Source organism: Diorhabda carinulata, chromosome X (assembly GCF_026250575.1).
Source record: "Diorhabda carinulata isolate Delta chromosome X, icDioCari1.1, whole genome shotgun sequence".
Classification (NCBI taxonomy): domain Eukaryota; kingdom Metazoa; phylum Arthropoda; class Insecta; order Coleoptera; family Chrysomelidae; genus Diorhabda; species Diorhabda carinulata.
In genome coordinates, this window is record NC_079472.1 from 48,844,316 (window position 1) to 48,869,472 (window position 25,157).

The 25,157-nt window shown below is 31.4% G+C and overlaps 1 protein-coding gene across 3 annotated transcripts in view; it reads right to left on the reverse strand.

The window, feature by feature from the left end:
* Positions 1-90: 90 nt before the first annotated feature.
* LOC130902750 (transcriptional activator cubitus interruptus) overlaps positions 91-25,157 on the reverse strand; it is a 202,011-nt gene continuing 176,944 nt past the window's right edge. For 2 of the 3 annotated variants that reach the window (XM_057815021.1, XM_057815022.1), the window contains exons 3-11: positions 10,826-10,924; positions 9,488-9,849; positions 9,112-9,342; positions 6,942-7,091; positions 6,334-6,498; positions 5,717-6,008; positions 5,314-5,610; positions 4,631-5,004; positions 91-4,572 (exon numbers count right to left, since the gene is read on the reverse strand). In XM_057815021.1, coding sequence (XP_057671004.1) covers positions 2,695-4,572; positions 4,631-5,004; positions 5,314-5,610; positions 5,717-6,008; positions 6,334-6,498; positions 6,942-7,091; positions 9,112-9,342; positions 9,488-9,849; positions 10,826-10,924 — 3,848 coding nt within the window. In that variant the 3' untranslated portion in view covers positions 91-2,694. The remainder of the gene's footprint in view (positions 4,573-4,630; positions 5,005-5,313; positions 5,611-5,716; positions 6,009-6,333; positions 6,499-6,941; positions 7,092-9,111; positions 9,343-9,487; positions 9,850-10,825; positions 10,925-25,157) is intronic. The other variant, XM_057815023.1, reaches the window with a different exon arrangement.

The window sequence follows — 25,157 nt, forward strand, 5'->3', positions numbered from 1 at the left end:
AAAAATGAGAATTTAAGTCTAATATTTAAAATTTCTAAGTTTTGTTATTTTGATGAAATTATCGCCATTCCTGCCATTATGCTTCATACGTTAACACTTTATTAATAGTATCTCAGGATGAAGACTGCCAATCATATTAATAAACTTAAAAAATCTGAAATTTGTCTCAATTATATCGAATTTTTAAGGTTTGTTATTTCGTTGACATTATCGCTAATCCTACCTTTAAGATCCATACGATAATTCTTAATTAATATTGTCATCACTTAATATCTTGAAATTTCTAGTTATTTGTTGATGAAATGAGGAGACTATTAATTAAATAAAATGTCTGGTACGGAAAAGCACCTTCACTTATCGATTTATGAAGGTTCTAATTCAATTTGTAAATAAATATTCTTTGGTTAATTCCAAACTCTTGTTGTTTAATTGAGATTTCAGTGTTAGGTGTCGTTTTCCATATTGAAATGTAATGTTAGGTCCAGCGTCTCGTCAAGTATGCTGCAGAACAAGTTCCAGTTAATGTTGGTGGTTGTACACTCCTATAAACTCCACACTTACATTTTTTAGAATAGACTGGTCAGATGAAAGTTCATAACATACGATTTTGAAGACATAGTGTTTTGTAATTTGTGTGCATTGTTTGACGACTGGGTTTAGAAGGAGCCAAAGTTGTTGTGGGTGAGGTAAGTGGGAGGTTTCATGAAAAAATTTTGAAAAAATATTAAGCATAAGTTCTATTAAATATATCTCTATTGCAAGTACAAAATATAACATAAAATTATATATTTACAACCAATATTAAACAATATTAATATATAAGATGTACAAATATGGCAGTATGTGGCCCTACACGAAAAGAATGAGATCATCATTATACAGACCCCTTCATAAAATATACATAATACAAAAAAAGATAGTCTCCTTACAGTTATAATATTTTGAATATTCACAAAACTTTAAAGCCTCTATAAAATTTTAATAAGTATTGCAGAATTAATTTACATATCACAATATACATTTCATACATATTTGTACGCCTAACATATTTCTTTAACCAAGATCACTACTTATCTTCTCCAAAAATGTCTTTTTGCAGGTTTGGCGCTACAATTTAATTGGACACATTGAATCAGTTACCAACTTCATGAGTGGTATAATTAGATTCACTATAATAAGAACTTTGAATCAATAATATGAAAAATAACTCTGCTAACCATTTTAATACATCAACATTTAACAATACATTTTGGAAAAAATATAATAAGTGTGAAGTTTTTATCTACATAATTTACATATCTGTATTATTTTTGCAATTTCTTTAAATCATAAATCAAAATTATTATTCAAATTGGCAAATAAAATTCAAATACTAAATACTACTTGTCATTTTCCCAAATTTCACTGAATAATATTTATACAGATACGTTTGAGTAGATATAAACTGGTTGCAAATGTTCTTAACTAAACAAGGGTCTGGATACGAAAAATATATGTATGCAACATCTTTTTTTATATACTTTATATATTGTGAGTAGAATTAATGATTTATATTTTTTTCTCAAATTTATATATGTATAGAAACTTGATACTTTGTAATTTCCCTGCACTTGCAAAACACTATCAGCAGGTATTTTCTCAACATTCCAATTAGGTTTCAAAGAGTGAAAGTAATATGAATTTTTTTTATTTAATTTTTTGAAATAAAAATACTACTTTTACCCTTGTATATTTTAAAACATTTTCTAATCGTAAAGTTTTTCCTAGAGCTAATAGATTTTTTGCATGAACTGTGGAATAAATAAAATTCGTGGAAAATATTACAATCCAATGAATATGAGTAGAACAGTATTGTTATTCAGAAAATATTGTCTAAATTTGAAATGATGTATTTTAATAAGTTTATGACAATCTAAAACGACATAAATGAGGATGAGAAGGATGAGTTAATATTTTTTATAGAAGCAGGGTTATTTATATATTATGTCACTGAAACAACTGGTACTTCCAAATATATATTATTAAAATATATTAATAAAAAACACAATTTTGGATTTTCTTTTATTGTGATTTCTAACTGGTCTTCTCTAATGTTTTTCGTATATTGTTCCTTCACTCTAATGATGGTTCTAGCTTTTCTGTTGTACTGTAGTGATTTGAAGGACCCGATGTAGCATCAGATTGGATGCGTGGGATTGATTTGCTTCAAGAATTGTTTATTTTGTTAGCTGCATTAAAGCTTAATTTACTATTGTGATAGTATCTAAATGTCTTGATGTGTGAAATATAAACTCAAGAAAACCACACGGAATTCCAGTCTCAATGAGTTGGGACTTTGATTTAAAATATCTATCACTTTTTATTTATTTGAAAAAAATCAGACCGAGTTAAGCAATGGTTTTCCTAAGTTATATAATATACATTAATAGCAGACTTTGTCTCATGCTCAAAATATACAAAAAATATAAAAGATTTGCCACCAAAGAGAATGAGAGTGGGGTGTGAGAACTATTTTTCTCAATAAGAGATTGAATAAATTAGATTTAGTTACTTTGTAATATATATTTTAGTTGTTCCATTGTCTAGGTTTTCATCTGTTTCATTTCAAAATATCTGAAATTATACATTATATTTTTATATATTCACAACAATAATACATATATTTTTAGTGATTAGATCCAATAAATATCTTCCTTATATAATCATTTGTAAGAACCTATTTTCTTCTAAGAGAGAAGTAAGAGATGAAGTCATATCATTAACGACCATATTTGAAGTAGGTTTTTCAGCTACTTTAAGTGGATGTGTACTACTACTAACCGTATCCGAATTGTTCACCCACGATTGACAATTTTGAACATATTCTAATGTTCTTTGATAAGCGTCCTGGCGCATCCCAAGCATTGTAGTACCACTGTTTGAAATACTCGGTGACATTTGCGATTGGCTAACATCATTACACTGTATTTCATTATTCTGGTTACAGCACTGACTGAAACCGGTTTTTTTGCAATTTGTGCAGTTGTGGGTGTTAGAGATACACTGATTAGGATATATGGAGGTGGAATAACAGTTTTGTTCATAATGTGAACATGGTCGTGTCATTTGTGCTTGTTGAGGTGGATTCATAGCTTCAGATGGTGAGGGTGTGGCTACTGCCGGTGAGGGCATTTGCTCTGACATGTTAGACATACAGTTGTAATTTGTTTGAAAATTGTTGCAGTTATAATGGTTCTGATTGTAATGGTTATTACAATAATGGTTTGAATTGTTACCCATATAACTATTCCTTTGACGACAGATATGATTATTTTGTGTCATATTTTGTTGACATCCACATCCGTCCCAGTGTGGCACAGAATAACAACCACTGTGGTTCATGGGTCTATTAAAACAGTTCATATTCATCATTTGAGAGTGACATTTAACAGGAAAGTTACTTTGTTGCACCATTCCGTAGTTTGAAGCTGAATAATTGGTATGTATATGATTCATATTCCCATTAGAAGACATGATCTGATTCATATTATTAGTACCAGACAATGACATCAATTGCTTTGCAGATGGAGAATGAAGCATTTGATTATGAACAGATGCAGACGATGACATCATTTGGTTAATATTTGTAGCTCCTGGTGAAGGCATCATTTGATTTATGTTATTAGCTGCAGGTGAAGGCATCATTTGATTTATGTTATTTGCTGTAGGTGAAGGCATCACCTGATTTATGTTGTTAGTTGTAGGTGAAGGCATCATACGATTCATATTGTTAGTTGAAGGTGAAGAAATCATTTGATTCACATTATTAGGTGCAGGTGAAGACATCATTTGATTCATGTTATTAGTTGCAGGTGACGGCATCATCTGGTTCATGTTATTAGTTGCAGGTGAAGACATCATCTGGTTAATATTATTAGTTGCAGATGAAGACATAACTTGACACATGTTATTAGAAGATGGTGAATGCATCATTTGATTAAGATTATTGGAAGACGGTGAATGTATAATTTGATTGGCATTACTGGCCGCAGGAGAAGGCATCATTTGGTTCAGATTAGATGGAGAATTTACCATTTGATTATTAGGTGACGATATCATCTGATTTAAACTACTTGGTGATGGTAAAATTTGACTAATAGCAGATGGTGACATATTTTGAGGAGAAGGCAGTGTAAAACTAGAAGGTGATGGTATCATATGTGAAGAGCTTTCTAACGGTTTTTGATTTGTATCCGACCAGCTCATTATGTTTTGATTATCTGCTACTTGGTTTAAGTATCTAACCATTTCGTCAGGTATTACAAGTTTATTCTCCACCATTTCTCCTTCTCCCACCTCATCTAAAACTACTGCTTGATTTGGATGCAATTCTGAAGAGTTTGCAGTATCTTTCAAAGGTGATAAAGATACAGAAGCTGGACGAGGTGGAGGGCTCTTCCTATCGGACAAAGTGTGACACGGTTCCGACATTCTGCGAGCATCTGTACTAGTTGTTGTCGATGGAATATTGGATAGAGCAGTAGACAACCAAGTTTGTTGCATTGCTGTTTGTTGAAGTGAAGCATTCTGAGTCTGGAAAAATAACAGTTCAGAATAATATATAGAATAATAACAATAATAGAAACTTTACCTGGAGTACTAAATTGTTGCCGGGAGAATTCTGCAGTTTTTGTAAATGTCCAGCTAGAAGATGTGAAGGTGGCGGCGGAGGAATGCAGGTTCCACCTGTTGCAGCTGTCGATAACTGGCTTGATCTTCTCGAGCTACCAGCCGATATAGGGTCGTAAAAAGATCCGGGCGCTACTACACCAGGACGCATACTGGAAGATTGTGAAGCTACACTACTCTTTCGACTCATATCCGCACTTCTCATGCTGCCATAATAGGAACTGACTGTAGAATTACTATCTCTGCGGATTTGAGCCTGTGTATTACCAGGAGGTTGTAGCCTTTGTTGGAGATCAGTGAATTGACTCTTAGTTTGAGCAGAACCAGTTGTATTGCCTTAAAAATTAATTAAAAACAATATTTATAAACAATGTATAAAATACTGTTCATGTTTCTAAATCGTCTTGGTTTTATATATCTTCTTTTGTAAAATTAGTTTTTTCTATAATTTGACGTTTCGACTACTTTCATACAGTCATTATTAAAAAAATTGTATCTGCCTTTCAATAATTATGAAAAAACTAATTCTATCACAGAAGAGACCTAAAATCAAGATGATTTACAAACATAGACATATATAAAAGGTCTAAAAGGTCTATGAAATAAGAAATTAAAGAATAAAGAAATTTAAAATACAGTTTTCACCTTCCATTTTCAGATCTGTTATTCGTCTATTAAGATCAGCAATATTTTTTCTTTGATTATTTGCGGGTGGTATGGTTGACGGTTTTCCTTTTACCAGATGTTTCATTCTAACTCTCGGTGTTCTCTCTGCAACCGCTACACCTCCTCGCTCATTTCCTAAACCCACCATTGCTCTTAAAACAACAGGAAGTTCGTCTATTTCTAAGTCTTCTGCATCGTACGCCCAAGGTATATCATCAGAAGGACCAATTGTTCCACCTATGTCATTAGGTAAGTCATCGTTGAAACCTCCAAGTCCTAAAAGTAAAATTGATATTATGTCGATAAAAATATATAATATTAGTAATAGGGATCAGAGTTGAATAATCAGGTCAAATTATGCAAATATCGAATAGAATTTTACCTGCAAGTTGGGTGGTACCGAGTGGACTTCCTTGTTGGTGACCGGGAGAATTAACGTCAGATTCAGATTTGATACTCGGACTACTGAGACTGGTTGTTTTATGGCTTTGCATATCCTCACTTCTTGGACTGGAATCTAATCCGGCCGGGCCATCATCAGGTCCTGGTTCGGATCCCTTATGTTTTTTACTGGCATAAAATTCTGCCCCGTGTACAGTTTTCACATGTTTTCTTAGAGAACTCGGATCGGTATACCGTTTCGTACATCCCGGTGCTTTGCACACGTATGGTTTCTATTAAAAACACAATATACTTAATTCCTTAGATTCAGTATATTCAAAAATATGTCATTATTTGGAATGTAGACAACTTCTATACTATTTTTACTTACAAAATATCCAATTAAGGAAGCAGCAGAAATAACATATTAAAGTAAGAATAATAATGAAATATATATAACAAATGATGTGTAGAATGGAGTTTTTTTGAAAATTTTTTAATATCCCTGTAAATGTACATTTTCTTTGAAAATAAACGTTGAAAGAATTTCAAATCTGTGCTAAATTTTCAAAAGCATTAAGCATTAATTAATTAATAGAAAAGAAAAGTATGGCTTACCTCATTACTATGCGTACGATTTTGATGTTTGGCTCTATCAGAGGCATTGCTAAATGCTTTAGCACAACCAGGATATTCACAGGTATAAGGTTTTTCGCCAGTGTGGGATCGTAAATGAGTTTTCAGATTCTCTAGTCTCGAATAAGCTTTGGCACATCCTTCAAACTATAAAAACAAATAAATAGATTGTCTTAGTTTCCAAACATATCATTTCTTATTCAGTTTTTTATAATTTATTCCTATAAGTTTAACATTTTTGAATCCAATGAACATTGTAAAAAAATGAATATGGCAAGCCGGTGTCTAAGTATATATAGAATATTTCGATGGCTATATGGTTTTGAGATATTTTGGTAAAATAAAATATCGAAATATTGTAAGTAATTTGAAATAAAAGAAATTTGAAAAAACTTTATCGATATAACTGAATTTTATTTACGCAGAAATTATTTCTGAAAAGGATAATACTTCTATTAAATATTTTCATACTGTATGTTAAAATGCTGATATGCTTGATTTAATTTTATAGTAAAGAGATCGTTTAGTTTTATGTAAAGTTATTGTATTTCTGCATGATCTCAGAATATATAAAACATAAAAAATCTGACCGTGCATTTATGAGGTTTTTCTCCTGTATGTCTTCTCATATGTACAACCAACATGTACTGAGCCTTGAAAGGTTTTTCTGCTCTTGAACACCCCTCCCATCGACATACAAATGACTTCTTATTCGCATGTATGTGATCATTGTTGATATGCTAAAAATAATACATAACCTATAAATATCAATATACAACGTTTCATCTAATTCCTCGCTTTTATAATCTTCAATAGCATCTTCAATTACAATGAAAATATTAATATGGAATGAAATGGTGTTAGAAGTATTGTTACTATGGAAGAAGGTCTTTAAGTATTGTTACTATGGAAGCAAACAACGATTTTTCAAAATAAGACAAAACAAGTCAGAAGTAATTACTTGAAATATCTTCAAATAGCTAATAAGACATTTCATTCGGAGTAAGGGAGCAAATGTTACAGGGGGTAGTTTAATACTTGAAAAATAAAGAAGTAGATACGCCGTGATCTAGCAAAAATTTGAAAAATGGTGCGATTTGAAAAATATAAAGAACATAAATGAAAAGGTACTACTTGCTTGAGGACTTTGTGGATTATATATTCAATGATCTGATCTGATCTCACCGTGCGCAAATATGTCGATGTCAAAAAGTACACTAGGTTTTTGGCTTGGCCGAAGAGACAGTCAGCTGAATACTAAGCAAAAAATCCGGAGCTTTTGACGAATGTAGAAAGATTCATAAAAGAACCTGAAGACGAAATATTTCTATTTGCAAAAGTACGACTTAGTTTACGATATGTTTGTAATTTATTATTAAATAAATCTGTTTCTTAAGTCGAAATGATAATAGGGATTGCGAGAGCGTGTAGGAAGGCTGAACTGACATTCATAGGAGAAAGAGAGGTATTTGATGAAGGCACACAGTTACGTAAAGTTTTTTCATAAAATATTTAAGAAGAGCATTCTTTTAAGCATTTTCGGATTCTAGTGTTGAACAGATGGACAAAGACGTAGTGTGATATAATATTGGTAAGCATTTTTCTTCAAAGAAATATATATTTTTAAGTATTTTCTTCCAAAAGATACAAATTTAAAAGACAATAAAGTATATCTAGGGCAACGTGTACTATGAAGGCGTATTTTAATAACGGTCACCATACCACGTAACGAGCATTGTGAAAATTCAAGATATGAGAAAAGAGAAACCTGGAGTTTAAGGAATAGTAGGAATTCCGTAAAACATCGAAGCAGTTTGTTTTGCTACTCCCTACTACTGTTCTGTTCGAAATCTTTAAAGTTGAGAGATCAATCCACGTGATGCACAAAAAGATTATAAACGACTTCTACTACTACATGACAACGTTCTTAATTTCCTAGGTAATGCGGCTAACTTCTAATTTTTCGGAATGGATATCAGTTTTCAATCTGAATGAAAATAAACTAGCTGCACTTAGAATTAACCTCAAATTGAAATGTAGCCCTGCATTACTTTTTCTTCTATCGAATTTTCTTCTACTCACGTTGCATCAATATCACATATCCTCTTGTATTGAGACATGCAAGGAAAAAATGCGACTGTCTCAAGCACTACTTTAGTGTTTGCTTTACTGAGATCATTCTTCCGTTAAACATGGGCTTAGAACAACGTATTAACCCTAAATTTTCTTTTAATTGACAAAAATGTTAATGAGCGATTTAAAAGTGGAAATCAGTCAGTTAAGCTTAAGAAACGGTTGGTATATCCTTCTATCTTACAAATGAAATGGACTTCGTGAAATGGAATTTATGGAAGAGCATAGGCGTGGGCGAAATAAACTCTCGCCGACGACTACAAGTTCATTGTTTGTCCCATATACATTATGTGTTTGTTTTGTGTCAAGAATGTAGGGTAGATCTTGGGACAGAAACAAGAAACCTCGTTGATGCAAACTACGAAACGTTACAATGAATTTGTAAAAATCTAACCACAAGGTAGAAATTCAATATTTTGAAATCTAAACGGCCATTAAAAGATCTCTTTCGTAAGTCTAAACTAAACAGAAATAGACATATTGCGAAATCTCTATGTTAATGTTGGTAAATATTCCTTTTAATAATATTTTTATTAGTTTTTGTCTGGCGCATTATTATTATATAAATTAGTTATTTTCTTTAAAAATTGAGATTATGATTCCCAGAGTCAGGTCAGTATAACTTACTTTTACTAATTCTTCTTGAGTTCCAAATTCTGTTGAGCATTCCTTCCAATGACAATTCGTTTCTATAAAATCTCCTGGTTCGTCTTTGAGATCGATGGGATCGTTTTGCCCCTCTTGTCCACAGAAATTTGGAGACGGTTCTTTTTTCACTTTGGATTTTCTTGACGTCGTTGAGTCGACATCGAGTTGTGTTATTGTACTAGTTTCAGACTTTTTCCTGTCATTTAAAATCTGAAAGTTATAATAAAAAAAACTAATATTAACAAGAACTATTTTTTTTCCAATCGGAGTAAGTAAAAATTCTCTTTGCCCTTGTAGCTCCTATGGATCCAATAATAAACAGTGAGAAAATTTTCAAGAAGCCAATGTTACTTACATCAGTCTTAATATTGTGTGTTACGTGAAGCGGATGATGTCCCAAAGAATACATAGGATGAGGCGGAGGTGCAGCAGGAGGTAAAGGTAATAAAGATCCCGAGCTACGCATCAAGTGTGCTTGGAGTTGTTGAAGGTGCATCGGATGCATGCCCAAAGCGGGGCTAATGGCTCCTGCCGACAGATGTCCATAGGAACCGCTCGCACTAGATGATCTCGATCCATTGACTATAGATGCCAGGGAATTTGGGGAAAACCTTATCATCGAATTAATATCAAAAGAATCTGAGTAAGGTGAGGATGATAAGGCGCGTTTACGAGAAGCTCTTATACTGCCCGGTCGAGGACTGTTCAACCTGGAACCTGAAAATGTAAAACATAATTGATCTGTGATTTTTGAAATTACAATATTTATCGTAATATTATAATAAATGAGCTGGATTAAAAAATTTTAGGAGAGCATCACTCCTAAAATACATTAGTAGTAAGATACATATTACTATAAATATGTTCTCACCTATAAAACTTTATATAAAAACTTAAAATCAATAACAAAATGTTACTACTCTTCATATTTAAGAATAGGGTAAAACGGATTCGATATCGATTTTACCATGACTATAAACCATAAGAACAAGTTCACTCAAACTAGTCTGTCATGTTGTGAAATGGAGAAAAACTTTTATTTGGGGAATCCACCCTTACTGGAATGGCGTAAATTAGACAAGAGATAGGATTTAAAAATATTTCCGTGAATTACGTTCTGGTTGCTAGACGCTTTAGTGATATTACGTTTGTAGTATGTATTGAGAAAAAATAAAGTTTTGTTTCGAGTTAAGAAAAGCACAAAAGAAACTCTTGAAACTTTGTAATATATCTATGGTGAAATTGTAGTAACTTGGAAAATGGTTTATGGGAGGAACTGAATCAGTTAAGTGCAAGAAACTATCAAGACGAAATAATGCGCGAATGAAGAGAAAAAAAGTGAACCAAGGACTTTTTTCTTGATTCATAATAACGTACCGTACCACAAGTCGCTTTCGATTAGCGAACTTCTAGATAATAAATTTTTTTCTGTCTACCTTCACCTGTTTTCTCAGCAAATTCAACAATATGAGACAAAAATGTATTTTGATACCATTCCTAATATAGAGAGCAGATAAGTGTATTGTTAGCCTAGGATATTTCTCTTCTTTGATTTTAATAAAATAAATCAGCAAATTTTTTTGTTTGGTTTATATTAATACTATTAAAAATATTAACCATAGTTTTTCAAATTTTTTATGTGGCATTCGTAAAAATAGTTACTCGATTTTTTTTTAGAATTTTCTTCACTTACCATCTATACTGAATGGAAATTCCGAACTTCCCAAGGTAGATGCTGTATGGACATCTGTAAGACCTCTGGCAGTTATATATTCTGTTCCTAGTCCTAGCCCTGCCACAAAAATAATATTTCTTTAAAAATAGAACTGCATTAACCGACCATGAAATATAAAAAATATATAAATTCAATTATAAAAATTCAAAAAATTCTTGAAACGGAATTTAATACACAAAAAAGAGAGTTTTTAGAAATGGTTCACATTCATAAAAACGAAGAAGCTATAAATGATAAAAAAGATTTAAATAATTTAAGTAAAATTTATAGCTCTATTTCGTAAATTCTAATAAATTTAATTGATTACCGCTATATATTTGAGATGTAGGAACCAAGGAAAAATTAATTTTTCTTATTAGAACAAAGTTCTAGTTTGATTTTATTCTTATTTTGATATTCATGTTCAAGGTGATCTATTGAACAATATAAATAAACAAATTGTCAGTGTCAATATCATATTTTGATAAAGACTAAAAGAAACGTCAATTTTATCTATCTTTGAAAAATTATTTAAAAAAACTAATTTTGAAACAGAAGAGACCTGAAATCAGGAAAATTTAGAAACATAAAAATAATATTTATATCATCATATTCATTTTATATTGAAGAATTAATGATATGGTTTTAATCATAATTTTCAAAACAAAAATTAGCACTAAGGGTGAAACCGTACATTTTTCCCAATTTTAAATATATCTTCACGGAAAGGACATTGGAGATTTTAGAGAAATATCCCCTAATTAAAACAGCTGAAAACTAAAACTCGAATTAAAATATTTACAACCTTCTATCATTTCCAATGTGACGAAAAATCTTTCTAAATAGATTAATCTATACTGGGTGTCCCAGAAATTGCACGCCAGGCTGACACGGGAGGTAGATCAGCTTTAGATCTATCAAATAAAAGCAACATGACCTCAGTAAAAGTTTTTTAGTTTTCGAGATATTAACACTTTTAGGTTTTTTCAGAAAATCTCTACTTTTTGCCCTATTTTTGTCTGTTATGGGCATAAAAAACCTCTAATTTATAATTCTTTTTTTTCTGGGCTACCACTAATAGTTGGTTGAGACAACCCAGTATTCATTTTAATAAAAAGTAGCACGACATTAACAAAAAAAACAACTCAATCTTACCATTTGTTTCAAAGCGAAACCCTTAACTAAAGTTACTGTGAAAAAAAAAAATGTACCAGACTGCTTAACAGCGTTTGAACCCTTTGAATATGGTACGGGTGGTACTCATACCTCTTCAAAATTCGTTGCGCTTGCGATTTAGAAACGCCAGTACGTCGTTCGATTACCCTTAATGAAGTAGATGGGTCCTCCGATACTTGTTCTAGTACAACCTCATCCTCTTGAGTACTACGTGGTCTTCCTTGAGAACTTCTTTGGCCAGGGATTCTGCCTTCTCGGCAGGCATTGACAGTGCGAAGAATAATCTCATGGGATGCTCGCCTGCGGTTAGGGTATCTTTCCGAGTACAATCTCGCTGCCAATCGTGCGTTATAACTCACGTTAGCATGTGAAGAAACGCCTCTTGTCTCACCATAAATTAACAACATGTCTGTGTACTCACTAGAGGTGAAAAGCACAGGTTGTTCATTTGCCATCTTAAAAGCAGTCCAAATCACAAAGTAAATCGAGTCCACTAAGAGCGCTAAGTCGTCGTTATGAAACTGTATCCAATAAACTAATTCCAAACACTAGCAAAACGGAATCCAAGTTAATGCGAAGTTATCGTAAAAATGCAAACCGAAACTTCAAGACGAAGGAATTAAAGAACACGTGTGTAGTACTAAACACAAGGAGCAGTACTAAATTTACCCTGCGCCCCTGCGGTGCAGTGCGCAGTTATTACCTCTGATCCTCTTCGTAACGTCGTTACCGACCGAACAATGAGTGTGAGCGAGATAGTCAATAAATGTTTAAGGTCATTCAGTTTCTCAGTGATATGGAGACAAAAGAAGGCTGCACATTCAATTAAAACTATTATTTTTTAGTTTCTTAATTTCGAAGAATTACGACTTCAATGACAAAACGTGGTATTATTCAATTTTTAGTAAAAAAAAGCTATAAATGTTGTACCATTTTGGAAGGAGCATTAAGCAGGCTAGTTTTTAAGAACATTTTCTGACTCAGTCTGGTACATTTTTTTTTCACAGTCGCTAACCAAACTTTAGTTAAGGTTTTCGCTTTGAAACAAAAGGTAAGATTGAGTTGTTTTTTTTTGTTAATGTCGTGCTACTTTTTATTAAAATGAATACTGGATTGTCTCAACCAACTATTAGTGGTAGCCCATAAAAAAAAGAATTATAAATTAGAGGTTTTTTATGCCCATAACAGACAAAAATAGGGCAAAAAGTAGAGATTTTCTGAAAAAACCTAAAAGTGTTAATATCTCGAAAACTAAAAAACTTCTACTGAGGTCATGTTGCTTTTATTTGATAGATCTAAAGCTGATCTACCTCCCGTGCCAGCCTGGCGTGCAATTTCTGGGACACCCAGTATATTAATACGTATTTTGATTGAGTTACCCTGTGTTTTTTGGAGGAATGTCTCAAAATTTTTAGCCAGGATCGTTATCTTCCCATCTTACTACCTTCTTTTTTTATACTTTCTACATTTTTCAAACTTATAAGTAATTTTTAGTATTTCAGAGCGCTCAATGTCTTTTTCCTTCTTCGACTGGAGAAACTCTTAGTTTAGAAAATGTAATTTTCACAGGATGGAGTAATGATGTATAATACTATAAAAATTTTAAGGATTGGCAAGAGTGCCTTAAATCAGGACCGTATTCTAGCCATTTGGTCGATATCATTTTTTCTAGTTAATGATAAAAGATATCAAAGAAACGCAATATTAGAAAATAGAACATGAGATAATAACTTGCGCCACCTGCTACTTTAAACGTGTTTCTTAAATCAACAGGAATAGTAATAACTTTGAATAGACACAACTGGCATACGTTGAAATTAAAACATGAATATGTCATACCTCAAAAACTGATATACAAACTCCGTTTTTTTATTATTTTGTACTTGAAAATTAAACAGGAACAGATATGAAATCGCGTATGTTGTTGTGGGTTAAAGGTATAGATTGTTAATAATTTTTCATCTGTCTTATTGTTTTATAGATAAATCTGTTATTTCTTAGGGTATATTTGTATAAGAGTACGCATGAGTATGAGGGTTCAATCAGATGTTGCATAATTAACGTGCGTCCCGACTAATGCGGAGCGGAGAAAGCCAATCAGTACTTTGACACATGTCTTGTTTGTTGTTATGGGTGTGGCCCACTATGCTTACATGGAGCGGATTAAATGCTGAGCGAAATGTGCGTCATGAACTTTTAGAAGAAAAAGTAAAATCAATTTTACGCATTCCTTTCCATTTCCGCTATCATCTGAACAAAGTGGACATATTACGTAGGTCAAGCCAACTGCGTCAAAAAGGTAAATCCAGTTATTATTTGAAGAAAATCAAAGGGAGCATGAAGAGAACTATTGGAAAGAAAAAATAATAATTAATTTTTTAAAAATTGTATTCATTTACTCATAAAAATATCAGTTTCACCTAAAAATTGACATTGATCTATTCAGTTCGAGCAAATAGGAATTTTAAAACGGAGTCTTGTAATCAGAACACACCTATAAATGATTTTAACTTCTTTAACTTTGTAAAATATTAATCTGTACGTGCAAAATTTAGAAAAAGTTACTCAATCTCTTTCGGAAACAAGGGCAAATACTCTTTTTTTGATAATACACGAATAATGAAATGTAATAAATCAATTTACATGCTGCAATTAATAATCACAGGAACAAACGAGAAAGAATTGTTGAATAGCAACACTTTAGTTGATGATTTTACATATCATTTTAGAACGTCAAGCCGTACTACGGATAAACACCTCTTAACAGGTAGCCCAGAATGGTTAGAAAAATATTTTAGTACTGTTGATTCTCGACAATCATTCCTCTCACCGTTCATCAACATATCTGCAGAGATGTTGTTTTGCTCTTCCCACCACTTCATGCAAGCCACAGAATGCACCCACTTGATATTGGTTTTTTTGGCTTATCTACTTACTATAAAGAGTGCGATAAGTTGAAGGTAAGCAGCCCTGGAAAGTTGCCGGACTATATACCCGAGCTTACCCCAGTATCGCCGATATGGAAAATCATAAAACTCATTCAGGGCTTCCGAAATTCATACCTATAATCTTGATCAGTTTAATGAAGATGATTTTGCCCTTTCCTGCGTGACAGACACAATAATACGCCAGGCATACCCTTTAATAAACCAGACGATTCCATTAATACGCCAGACGCACCCAATAATAGAGAATGACCAGCTCAATGATGAAATCGTGGTAGAAATAGATGATCCAAAATTTTATAACGAAAAATGCGCCTACTTTTGAAAATGAGACTCCAAGTCGGTCGATCCAAGCCTCACAAATTTGATCTTAGTCAGAAATAAAAGTAAAACCAAATTGCTCTAAAATAAAAAAGATCGTAAGAATCCGAAATATTTCGTAGTGCGCCATTCAAGATGAACTTGTAAAACTTGCCGGAATAAAGAGATAAAAGAAGAAAAAACTTGAAGCAGTAAAGAGAAAACTAGTTGTTACTGGCTCAAAATCTCAGAAATCAAAAAAAGGTGAAAAATAAAATCAATAGAGGTGTTGAAAAAGATGAGCGTTGCTGAGGATGTGGAGATTTTTGCTTTTCCTTTGCTAAGAATAACTCACATTTTGGAAATAAGTTTTTCATTTTTCTTCTTTCTTAACTTTGTATTACTTACGTTTTCCATATTTTATTAGTAAACAATCAAAAAGATAACATTACTAGCGACCCTATTACAGAGGAAAACATAGTACGTACACTTACACACCAGCATGTGTACTCTTATGAACGCATCTGGAGACTTTACAAAAAAACAAATATCTCCTTTTTTTAGCAATGTATAAAATGTTTAAAACATATTTGGCCCTGACTAATTTATATTATACAACTTCTAATATACACTTCGCCTGAAACTGAGAAATTAATTTATAATTCTTACTAATTGGATACTCTTATAACAAACAAAAAATATATTTTGAGTTTATTATTGATCCAATTAGAGTAATATATTGTTGTGGGTCTCCGTGAACGGATCCTTCTAAAAAGATAATTGTTATAAAAATAATAATATGTCATTATTCACAAGTTAAGTCGGTTCAATTTTCTTGAAAATCATACTCATAAAATATGAACAGTAATATTCTTACTTCTCACGCAGATGCTGGTTGTTTTCAGTTCCACGGCGTATATTTCTTACCATGGTCATAAAAACATTAAAATTAGAATGAACGGAAGAATACGGCTCACTAAGCTGTCAGACATATGAACAGAAAATCAGTTGATGACTGTTTGGTAAATGATCCATGGATCGGCCTCTATTTTCAGAAAGCACGAACTAACTTAGGCTATATTGGAAACACATGTATTTAGTAGAATTGAGAAAGTATATTCAAAAAGGAGCTTTCCTATTTATATTAGTTTATATATATGTACTGTGTGCGTTATGATCTATATTAAATAATATACAATTACATTTATATTTCTATATTCCATAAAATTGAAGAATAAATATTATTGTAAATCGTATAATTTTATGAAATTAGACTAACATCTATCGTGTATCGGGAGAATATTACAAAAAATTCTGTGGGAGATGTGAAAATACTTGTGCATGCTTTCCCAACTAGTTCTGTTTAAGACATTGTGGCTGTGGTGAATCTGGACGGATTTGGAATAAAGGTTTAAATTTACACTGTTACAAGGTTCAATTTACTCAAGAGCTGAACATTTCAAACATAAACAATATGCCAAATGGTTGGTTCCACAGAGAAAAGTGAATTTAAAAATCATCCTCAGCGACTTTCATCTCAGTGGATTAATAGATTATTAAGTAGAATTACCAGTTTGGGCCAATGAGAATCCAGTAGTGATACATCTACAAGAGTAACTATTTGGATAAGGATTGCTAGACTTATTTTTACAGGGATATTTAGAAGAAAAAGTTCTCGTCAATGAGTCACGAATAATTGAAGAGCTTGATGATGAGATAATTTTCTTCCATTTTTCATTTCGCAGATTATTTTAATGTTTTTGTTTATTGTCATATTTCAAAAATAAGGGGCAGCCATCTATTAAATTATTCATAGTTATATAAAAATTTATGAAGAAGAATAATAAATTTTACTACAATTACTTAAATTTTTTTATAATCGACCGCATTTTCACTCCTATGTATGTACACCAGTTCTAATAATGCTCCATTTCTTGTGTTTGACTCCGTTTCTAGAATTTTTAAATTTTTATGACTGAATGTATATATAACGATGAACTTTTAATCTATTTTCTACCTACTGAGATGTCTGCCATATATAAATAGCGTTACAATCATTACAAGGTACTTTATATATGATATTACTCATTTTGTTAATGGTTGTTTTACATTTTAGTTTTGTGAAATATTTCTATAATGTATTATGTACTTTATGACTTTTACTAATATTATATTTATTGAAATAATTATGGTTGTTAGGAACATATATCGTAAGGAAAGTTGTTTCACTTTTTGATGTTTAGTTTCTATTTTGTTCCTTAATTGATCATAAAATTTGTTATCGTCTTTCTGCTTTTTGAATAGCTAATCATATAAATTCTGATAGCTCTATCAGCCTGGGGTATAGGATGACATAATTTTAAAATTTAAATATCTTGAGGACCAAGGTGGTTTCGTATACCATTCTGCTTCTCTCTTAATGTTTATCTTGTAGAATGTGACACAAAGATAATTAATTTTATTCAATCTCAATGGTGAAATGGAGTTTTATATTATGAGAGTCGAATTTTTTATTATGACATATCTTCAATTTCATTATTTAGTACAGCTATAAAGCTGCCTCCTGTATATCGGAAGAAGAATGAAATAATTATGTTAAGACAGTTTCTTCAATAGCACAACCATCAATTTGTTTATATATTTCATTTTCAAATTTAAAGTATGTTGTTGAGAGTGTTAGTTCTAAAGTTTTGGGGTATTTTTTATTCTTGAATTTGATGGGATAATTCGGCATATTAACAAAATTGTACTTCAATTATGCCTCAGTGCTATATGAGGTATACCTCCGAAGATATTTGACGGATATTTTGTTTGGCATATAATTGTCATAAATCCTTCCTTCAAAATAAAATCATCTCTTTTATTTACAAATAACGTTATGATTGCTTCCGCTTTATATTCTAAAATCCTGTTTATCTTAAGAAATGGAGTTCGTCGAAGGTAACAGACAGCAAAGCATTAAAAACAGAACGATTGATTCTATCATGTGCGATGTTATCTACACGTTACGAAATCTAACAATCTTGATGTGTTGTCAGAAAAATTTTCTAATTGGAGATATCCGGTAGTTTTAATGAAACAATCACGAGCCTGTAATTCGAACATGCGGGACAAAACAGGCACTAGAAATCGACAAGGAAAATAAAAAAGTCTGTGATTGTTTTATGGGTCGTGCTATTAAAAAAAGGAAGTAATGCAGGCGTACGATGAACGAACACAAAAAATAATCTCACATCCGGCTTCCAAGCGCTAACGAGTGTTAAACATAACGTTACGTGTTTAGTTGTCGAGCAATAAATGCATTTATGCCCTAAGGTACTTGTGTACATTAAACATGTAGAAAAATTCATTTACAGGCGCCTCCTCGAACGAATAATACCTTTTTCATTTACTTTTTTTTATTTAGATGATCTAAATTGAAATAATAAATTTGAGATATAACGTTAATTTTTCGAAAGTAATAAGCTTCAACTGCAGTTGAGTTGCCGGTATCACAAAGTGAATAGTGGTACATACGATTTGCCGTGGGAATATAAATTTGTAACAAAAAAATCGAGAGAGTGAGACGTATGATTGAAGGTGATCCAAAATGCACCTATCAAGCGATTGAGGCAACTGTTGGTGTTGGATCTGCAACAAAGAGCCGTGTGCTCGATACATGATTCACCACAGCAACACTGACGAAAAGGCAAAGGTCTGTCGAGTAAGTTAAGGACGCAATTTTGTTTTGTAGTACAGTGAGAGAAATTAAGCTTGAGGACTGGCATCAAGGTTTCGATTTGTGGAAGCTTCGATTAAAAAAGTGCATTAGTCTTGTAGTTTTCATGTACCTCATAATATATAGCGTCAACTTCGTATGATATTTTCTCCAAACTCATCAATAAATGTCTACTATGTGGAGAGGTAAGTCAGTAATGACACTTATCTACAAAATAAATATTCTAATCTGAAAATTACGTCAACCGTTAGAAGTTGAAAAATTTTGGGCATCAAAATCTTGAAAAATATACATATTTTTTCAAGTTCTTCTCATGTCGTCCTTCTGTAGCCACCTTGGTATCTGGTATTAATGTATTCCTATGTTTGTCTTAGTTCCTACGTACTCGTCACTTACCGCACCAAAGTTACTGTATGAATCATGGAATTGGATTTTTATAGCCCTAGATTATATAGATTATAAAGTTAGAAATACAATATGCCCATACATACACACATGGGACCGTCAATTTTGAAAAATACACAAAATATATCGTCTGCTTGGGAGTAAGTCAATAAGAGTAAGTGCAATTGTTACCAAAATCGAAAAAAAGTCATTGTGAATATAAATGCTATAAATGTACATCAGATAATTAGAAAATTCACTATTTAACTACAATACATCAAGTATCACACTAGTGGTTTCCTTTGGAACTACATATTTCTCTTTATCCAATTAAACCTTGTTAACTATAAGTGAGTGTGTGTTATGCCAAAAAAACATTGTTGTGTTTATTTTGTTTAATAATAATACATTAAGAGTGCTAAATAATTAATTAATAATGCACAGTGGTGGTTGAAAGCTAGTTGCTTTCTTCAAATCTAACGAAATTAATAGAAAGGAATTATTTAATGAGAATAAAAACAATAAAAACCAGGAGTGTATGATTGAATATACTACAAGCACTTTGATTTTCTTCTCTATCTGTGTTTTACTTATAATTCTTCAACGTTGCCCTCAATGAAGACAAAATAGATAATCTGCTCCTAGATTCTGAGCCAGAGTATGCAAACAATAATAACTGTAATGAGATCTGAGGTCTTCCTCATACCACAAGGTATGGTGAACGCCCAGCCAAGGTACGGAAAAACATAATTTCACATTATTTTATGCAGTGATCATTTTCCCAAACAAGACCAAATTGAAAGCTGTCGTATATTTTGATTGTTTGATTTTAATAGACTAAAAGACTTCAGAGTTAAATCTGTTAAAATAGACTCACTAGAAGATTTGTAAAAGCTTCTAGCTCTCGAAGTGAATCAAAGCAATAATTTCAGGTTCAGGGTTTGTAGCTCATTTTTTTAAGCTACTCTTCGTATTTCCAATAAATGGGAAACTTGTTTTCGAAATTAAAGTAAATGGGAAACGAGACTTGATGAAATAGAATGTTCCGACATCTGCTCAGGACAAAACCTTCACCGTTGCGAAATGGAATCATTTAAAGAAGATCAACATAAATTTTTAGAATCTTGGAATGTATTTCATTGTAGAAAAAAAATGAAAAACCAGGAAATATTTATCATGAATGATTACAAAGGAATATTTGACGGTGCCAGAACAGGAAAAAATACTATACCTTACGAATGCTTCGAGTTGTATATAGATTTCTTAGATTTAGGTAGTTTAAAATCTAAGATCATAAAAAATAAAAATCAAATTGAACAAAGTACACTCACAAAGAGTATTACAAGGCCTTAGATATTAATAGCTCATCAAGTCGCGGAATATCATTAAGTTATCATAATTTCCCAGCTCTAGTCTCTCCCTATAGTGCCCAATTACAGTTAAGTAAAGCAAGGAAAGAAGACTTGATCCAACACCAATTTACATATTTGAAATATTGTCGGGAGTACTCATAAGTGCCAGAATTAAAATTTCGTTCACTATGTGTGGGAATTTTGATGATTTATTATTTTCCTATTTTTTATGAGCGTATCCCTGTTTTTTACTTTACTGAAAAAATTTTATTATTTATAATATTATTACAAGTTTTTTATAGGTATCTTCCCGCTAGTTACGACCTTGGGTACGGTATTGCATAGTGACTATTTAGTATATGTTTTAACATATAAATAATTTAAAAAATTATTTGTAAGCAATTATGCTTCTTAAGTGCACATGATTTTTGAAAACGCTGCGCCGTTCAAAATATCTCTATCGCTCTGAAATAAAATCATTATATTTATTTTATTAGTTTTTTTTTTCTACTTTTCTTAATTTTAAAATAAGAACCAGTCGTATTCAAATGATTTGGCCACATTATGCAATATATATTATTTATAAAGAACACTGTATAATTTCCGCTTTAGATTTTTCATATGTAAACAATCGGTATACGGAGAAATACAACGCTAATCCATTATTTCGATATGTGTTTTGTAAAAATGACTAGGATGGAAAATAAAATAAAACTACAACTAAAAGCAGGCCCATTGAGAAAATGCGAACGAAAATAGAATAAAGTACCGAACCAGATGTACGCAGCAGTTCATGCATGTGTTCACAAACTTTGTCGTAAAAGTCTTCTCTCTATTCTCTGGTGGATTTTTATGGTTGACTGTAAAACACCACGAACATGTGAAGTGGTCAAAGAAAGTCCCTTTGATCTATCTCTCTCTCTACAAAAACTCCAAGTCTTCTTATAGTCTCAGACACTTGAGAGTTATTCAGAGATGTTTCTAATTTGACAGCAATTTATTTATTCAGAGCCTGCATTGTTATGGTTAGATTGGTGCCAGGTATTCCTTATACAGTACCGTATCTAGTTAAATAATTAAAATGTAATTTATTATCAAGATTACCAACGAGTCACTGGAAAAAAATACTATGAATTCGCCTGTTTACTATTTTCAGTTGTGTTACATATTTATATGATAAATAATTTTTTTCTTTATATATATATATATATATATATATATATATTTGGATCTAAACATTTCACTAAATTAAAATCTAAAATTTCAAAAAACAAATAAAGTAATATTATATATCAAATGTCTTATATTGTACTAATTGAGACGCTGTTTACATACTCTAAATATTTAGAAAATAGACAAAAATAATAAAATGCTTTAACGAACCATGAAATATCAAAAAAACATAAATTCAATTATAAAGTTTCAAAAATTCTTAGTACGGAATCTAATACACGAAAAAGAAAATGTTTACAATTGGTTCACATTCATAAAAACAAAAAAACTATAAATGATAAAAAATACCTAAATAATTTAAATAAAATTTATAGCCCTATTTTGTAAATTCTTATGAAACTACAAATAATTTGATTGATTAAGTACTGCTACATATTTGAGATGTAAGGACTGAGAAAAAATTAAGTTTTCTTAATTTTTATTGTGATTTTATTCTTATTTTGATGTTCATGAAGTAATTGATCTATTGATTAATAAAATACGCAAATTGTTAGTGGCAACATCATATTTTGATAAAGACTGAAGTCGAAACGTCAATTTTTTATCAATCATTTTAGAATTATTAAAAAAAAATAATTTTAAAACAAAAGAGACCTAAAATCAAGAACATTTAGAGGCATTCATATATGTTAAAGCACCAAAATATTCTAGTACTTTGAAAATATTTTATTAAATATATCAGAACACATTTTTGGATTTATCCAGATGATACAATTTAATTAATTCGAACTTGTTACTTAATATGGATGCGGCTCCTAGCAACATTTTAACTCTTCCCCGATGGTTAATATCGTAAATTTATAGAAATTATTCAGGATAATTGGATATTGAGCTAACTAAATCAATAAAGACTTGATTTTATGGCAATAACCACCATGTTTGCAGGCAAGCTGAGAGAACGTTTTTTATACTTATTTTATTATACATTAAAATACCGAATTGAACGAAGATTGAACCAGGATCGAAATTGGCTCGTATTGTTCGTGAACATCAAAATTTATACATACCTTCTAATTATGTTAAAATATTAATACGTAAATGTTTATTAAAACCATATTTATCATTTTATTTTTATTTTATATACACCAGTAATTCATGCAGGCGTATGTACATACCAGGTGTGATCGAAAATTGAGATTATAGAATTTTTATAGCGCCAATAACACTGTTTCTATTTCAACTAATATGTCTCTGATATCCTCACCGGTTGAGACAAGCGGTAATGTTTCAACCCGTTCAGTGCCTATGGTGAGACAAGAATCTTGAAGTTTCGTTTTTAAGTTGAAAAAAGTATGGAATTTAAATGTATCATCTATTTTCGATAATATACCGTTATCAAAAGTGGTCTAGTCTGAAATTTAAGAAAATCGATTAATATACATGATATATAAATTACCGCCATCAAATACAACAACTGATTCATTTCCAATAAAGAAGCCTACAAGCAATCTGCCTCTTTCATTTATTATTTACATTTCCAAAGCACAAAAGTAATGTCTTGTTGTATTTTAATAAAATATAACAATTTCACTTCAGATTAATTTAATCCTAAGCAAGCGATAATATGTTTTTTGGCCAAAAATACTAAATTTTTAAAATAAGAAACTCGGAAGAACTGGTCGATTTCAGAAAATCAAAGAAACCAACTAAAATCAAATCATCACTGTGTTACATTGCCTTTTCGACTAATTACTAGGCTTGTAAATTAATCACGCGAAACTAGAAAGGATGAGAAAGAGGTTCAGAAGAGGAGGAGGTGTAGTTTAAAATCTTACTACGTTTCACCTGGAGGGATAGGGGTTTAAAAGATCCTAAAAAATGTCATGTGATTAATGGACAACCCCACTGATTCAATTTGTCTTGATGTATCATCACCTAACTATTGGCAGTTATGTGTTACAAAACTGTTCTAATTTTTTTGGAGATGGGTTTGGAATTCTGAAACTGTTCTTACGGGACTTTTTATAAGCTTTTTCTTCATGTTATGCCACAAAGTTTGCATTCGCCAAAGAGTTCTGGATTATTGGACTTCCGTTTAAAAACGGATATTGTTTTCTGATATCTAATATTTTACTTTTTCAGCCACATGAAAAGCTACACCTACTTCATTACTACAGTTAATGGAGATCCATTGATTCCGAGACACTTATTTATGTTCTTTTGATCTCGCTCTTCTCTTTTCCTCTGAATTTTGACAGCAGGACTTCTTTTTGCAAATAAAATACTGATATTAAAAAAAAAACAAAACATAAACTTGCCTAACCCAGATTTTTGACAGCTCTTGAAAATGTTTTTATCTTTGCATAACATTTTTAATTTAGCTGTATTTAGCACGTCAATTTTGTTCTACGATTTTTTAAGGCTTTGTTAGTTCTTAGTTTTTGAGCCACCAAACCTGTTGTTTTGTATAATTTGATGTTTCAAACTTAACGTTGTCAACGATTGGGAAAGAATATTTCTCTTTCCAATGCCAATGAATAAACATTTCTCTTATTGTGTCAGATACTACTTTACTACGTACTTTTTTAACATCAACGCATCAAAAACGAATTAAGTGTGAAAACTAGCCTAATCAAAGTCAAATATAATTATTTGTTTACTTTAACGAATCCTATAAACAGACCGTTTTAACTTAAATTGTATCCTACCTCTATTTTGCTAAATAAGTAGAATTTTTTTAAGAAGGCCATTTAAAAAAGCCTATTCGGTTTTATTATGCGTCGATAAACATTCAAAGAAACCATGAATAATGAAAAAAATTTGTAATTTGCTTTGAAATAAATTCCACAAACATCAAGTTTGTGGTGATATTTAGTCAGTTAGAAGACTTTTTACACGTATGAGCGATTTAAAATTGGAAATGAACAGGTCGACGAAAGATCCTTCGGCGTCAAAAATTTATAAAAAATCTTGCGTTCAAACAAACTTGAACTTGAAGAAGTCTCGTATTTTGATGTGTAAATCAGACGAGCCAGCGCCAAATTGGTTGCGAGAGTTTCGTGTGATAAACAAAAATAAAACAAAGATTTTCTTAGTGTACATCCGGATTTCACTGCAAAAATGGTTACTGGAGATGATGTATGACTGATGTAATTTGGTTGTATGATTACAGAGTTGTCAATTTATAGGAATTTAATTCAAATTTTACTACCTGTTTACTTTATTTTGAGGAAAACAATCCTGTTTATTTTTCAAAAATAATT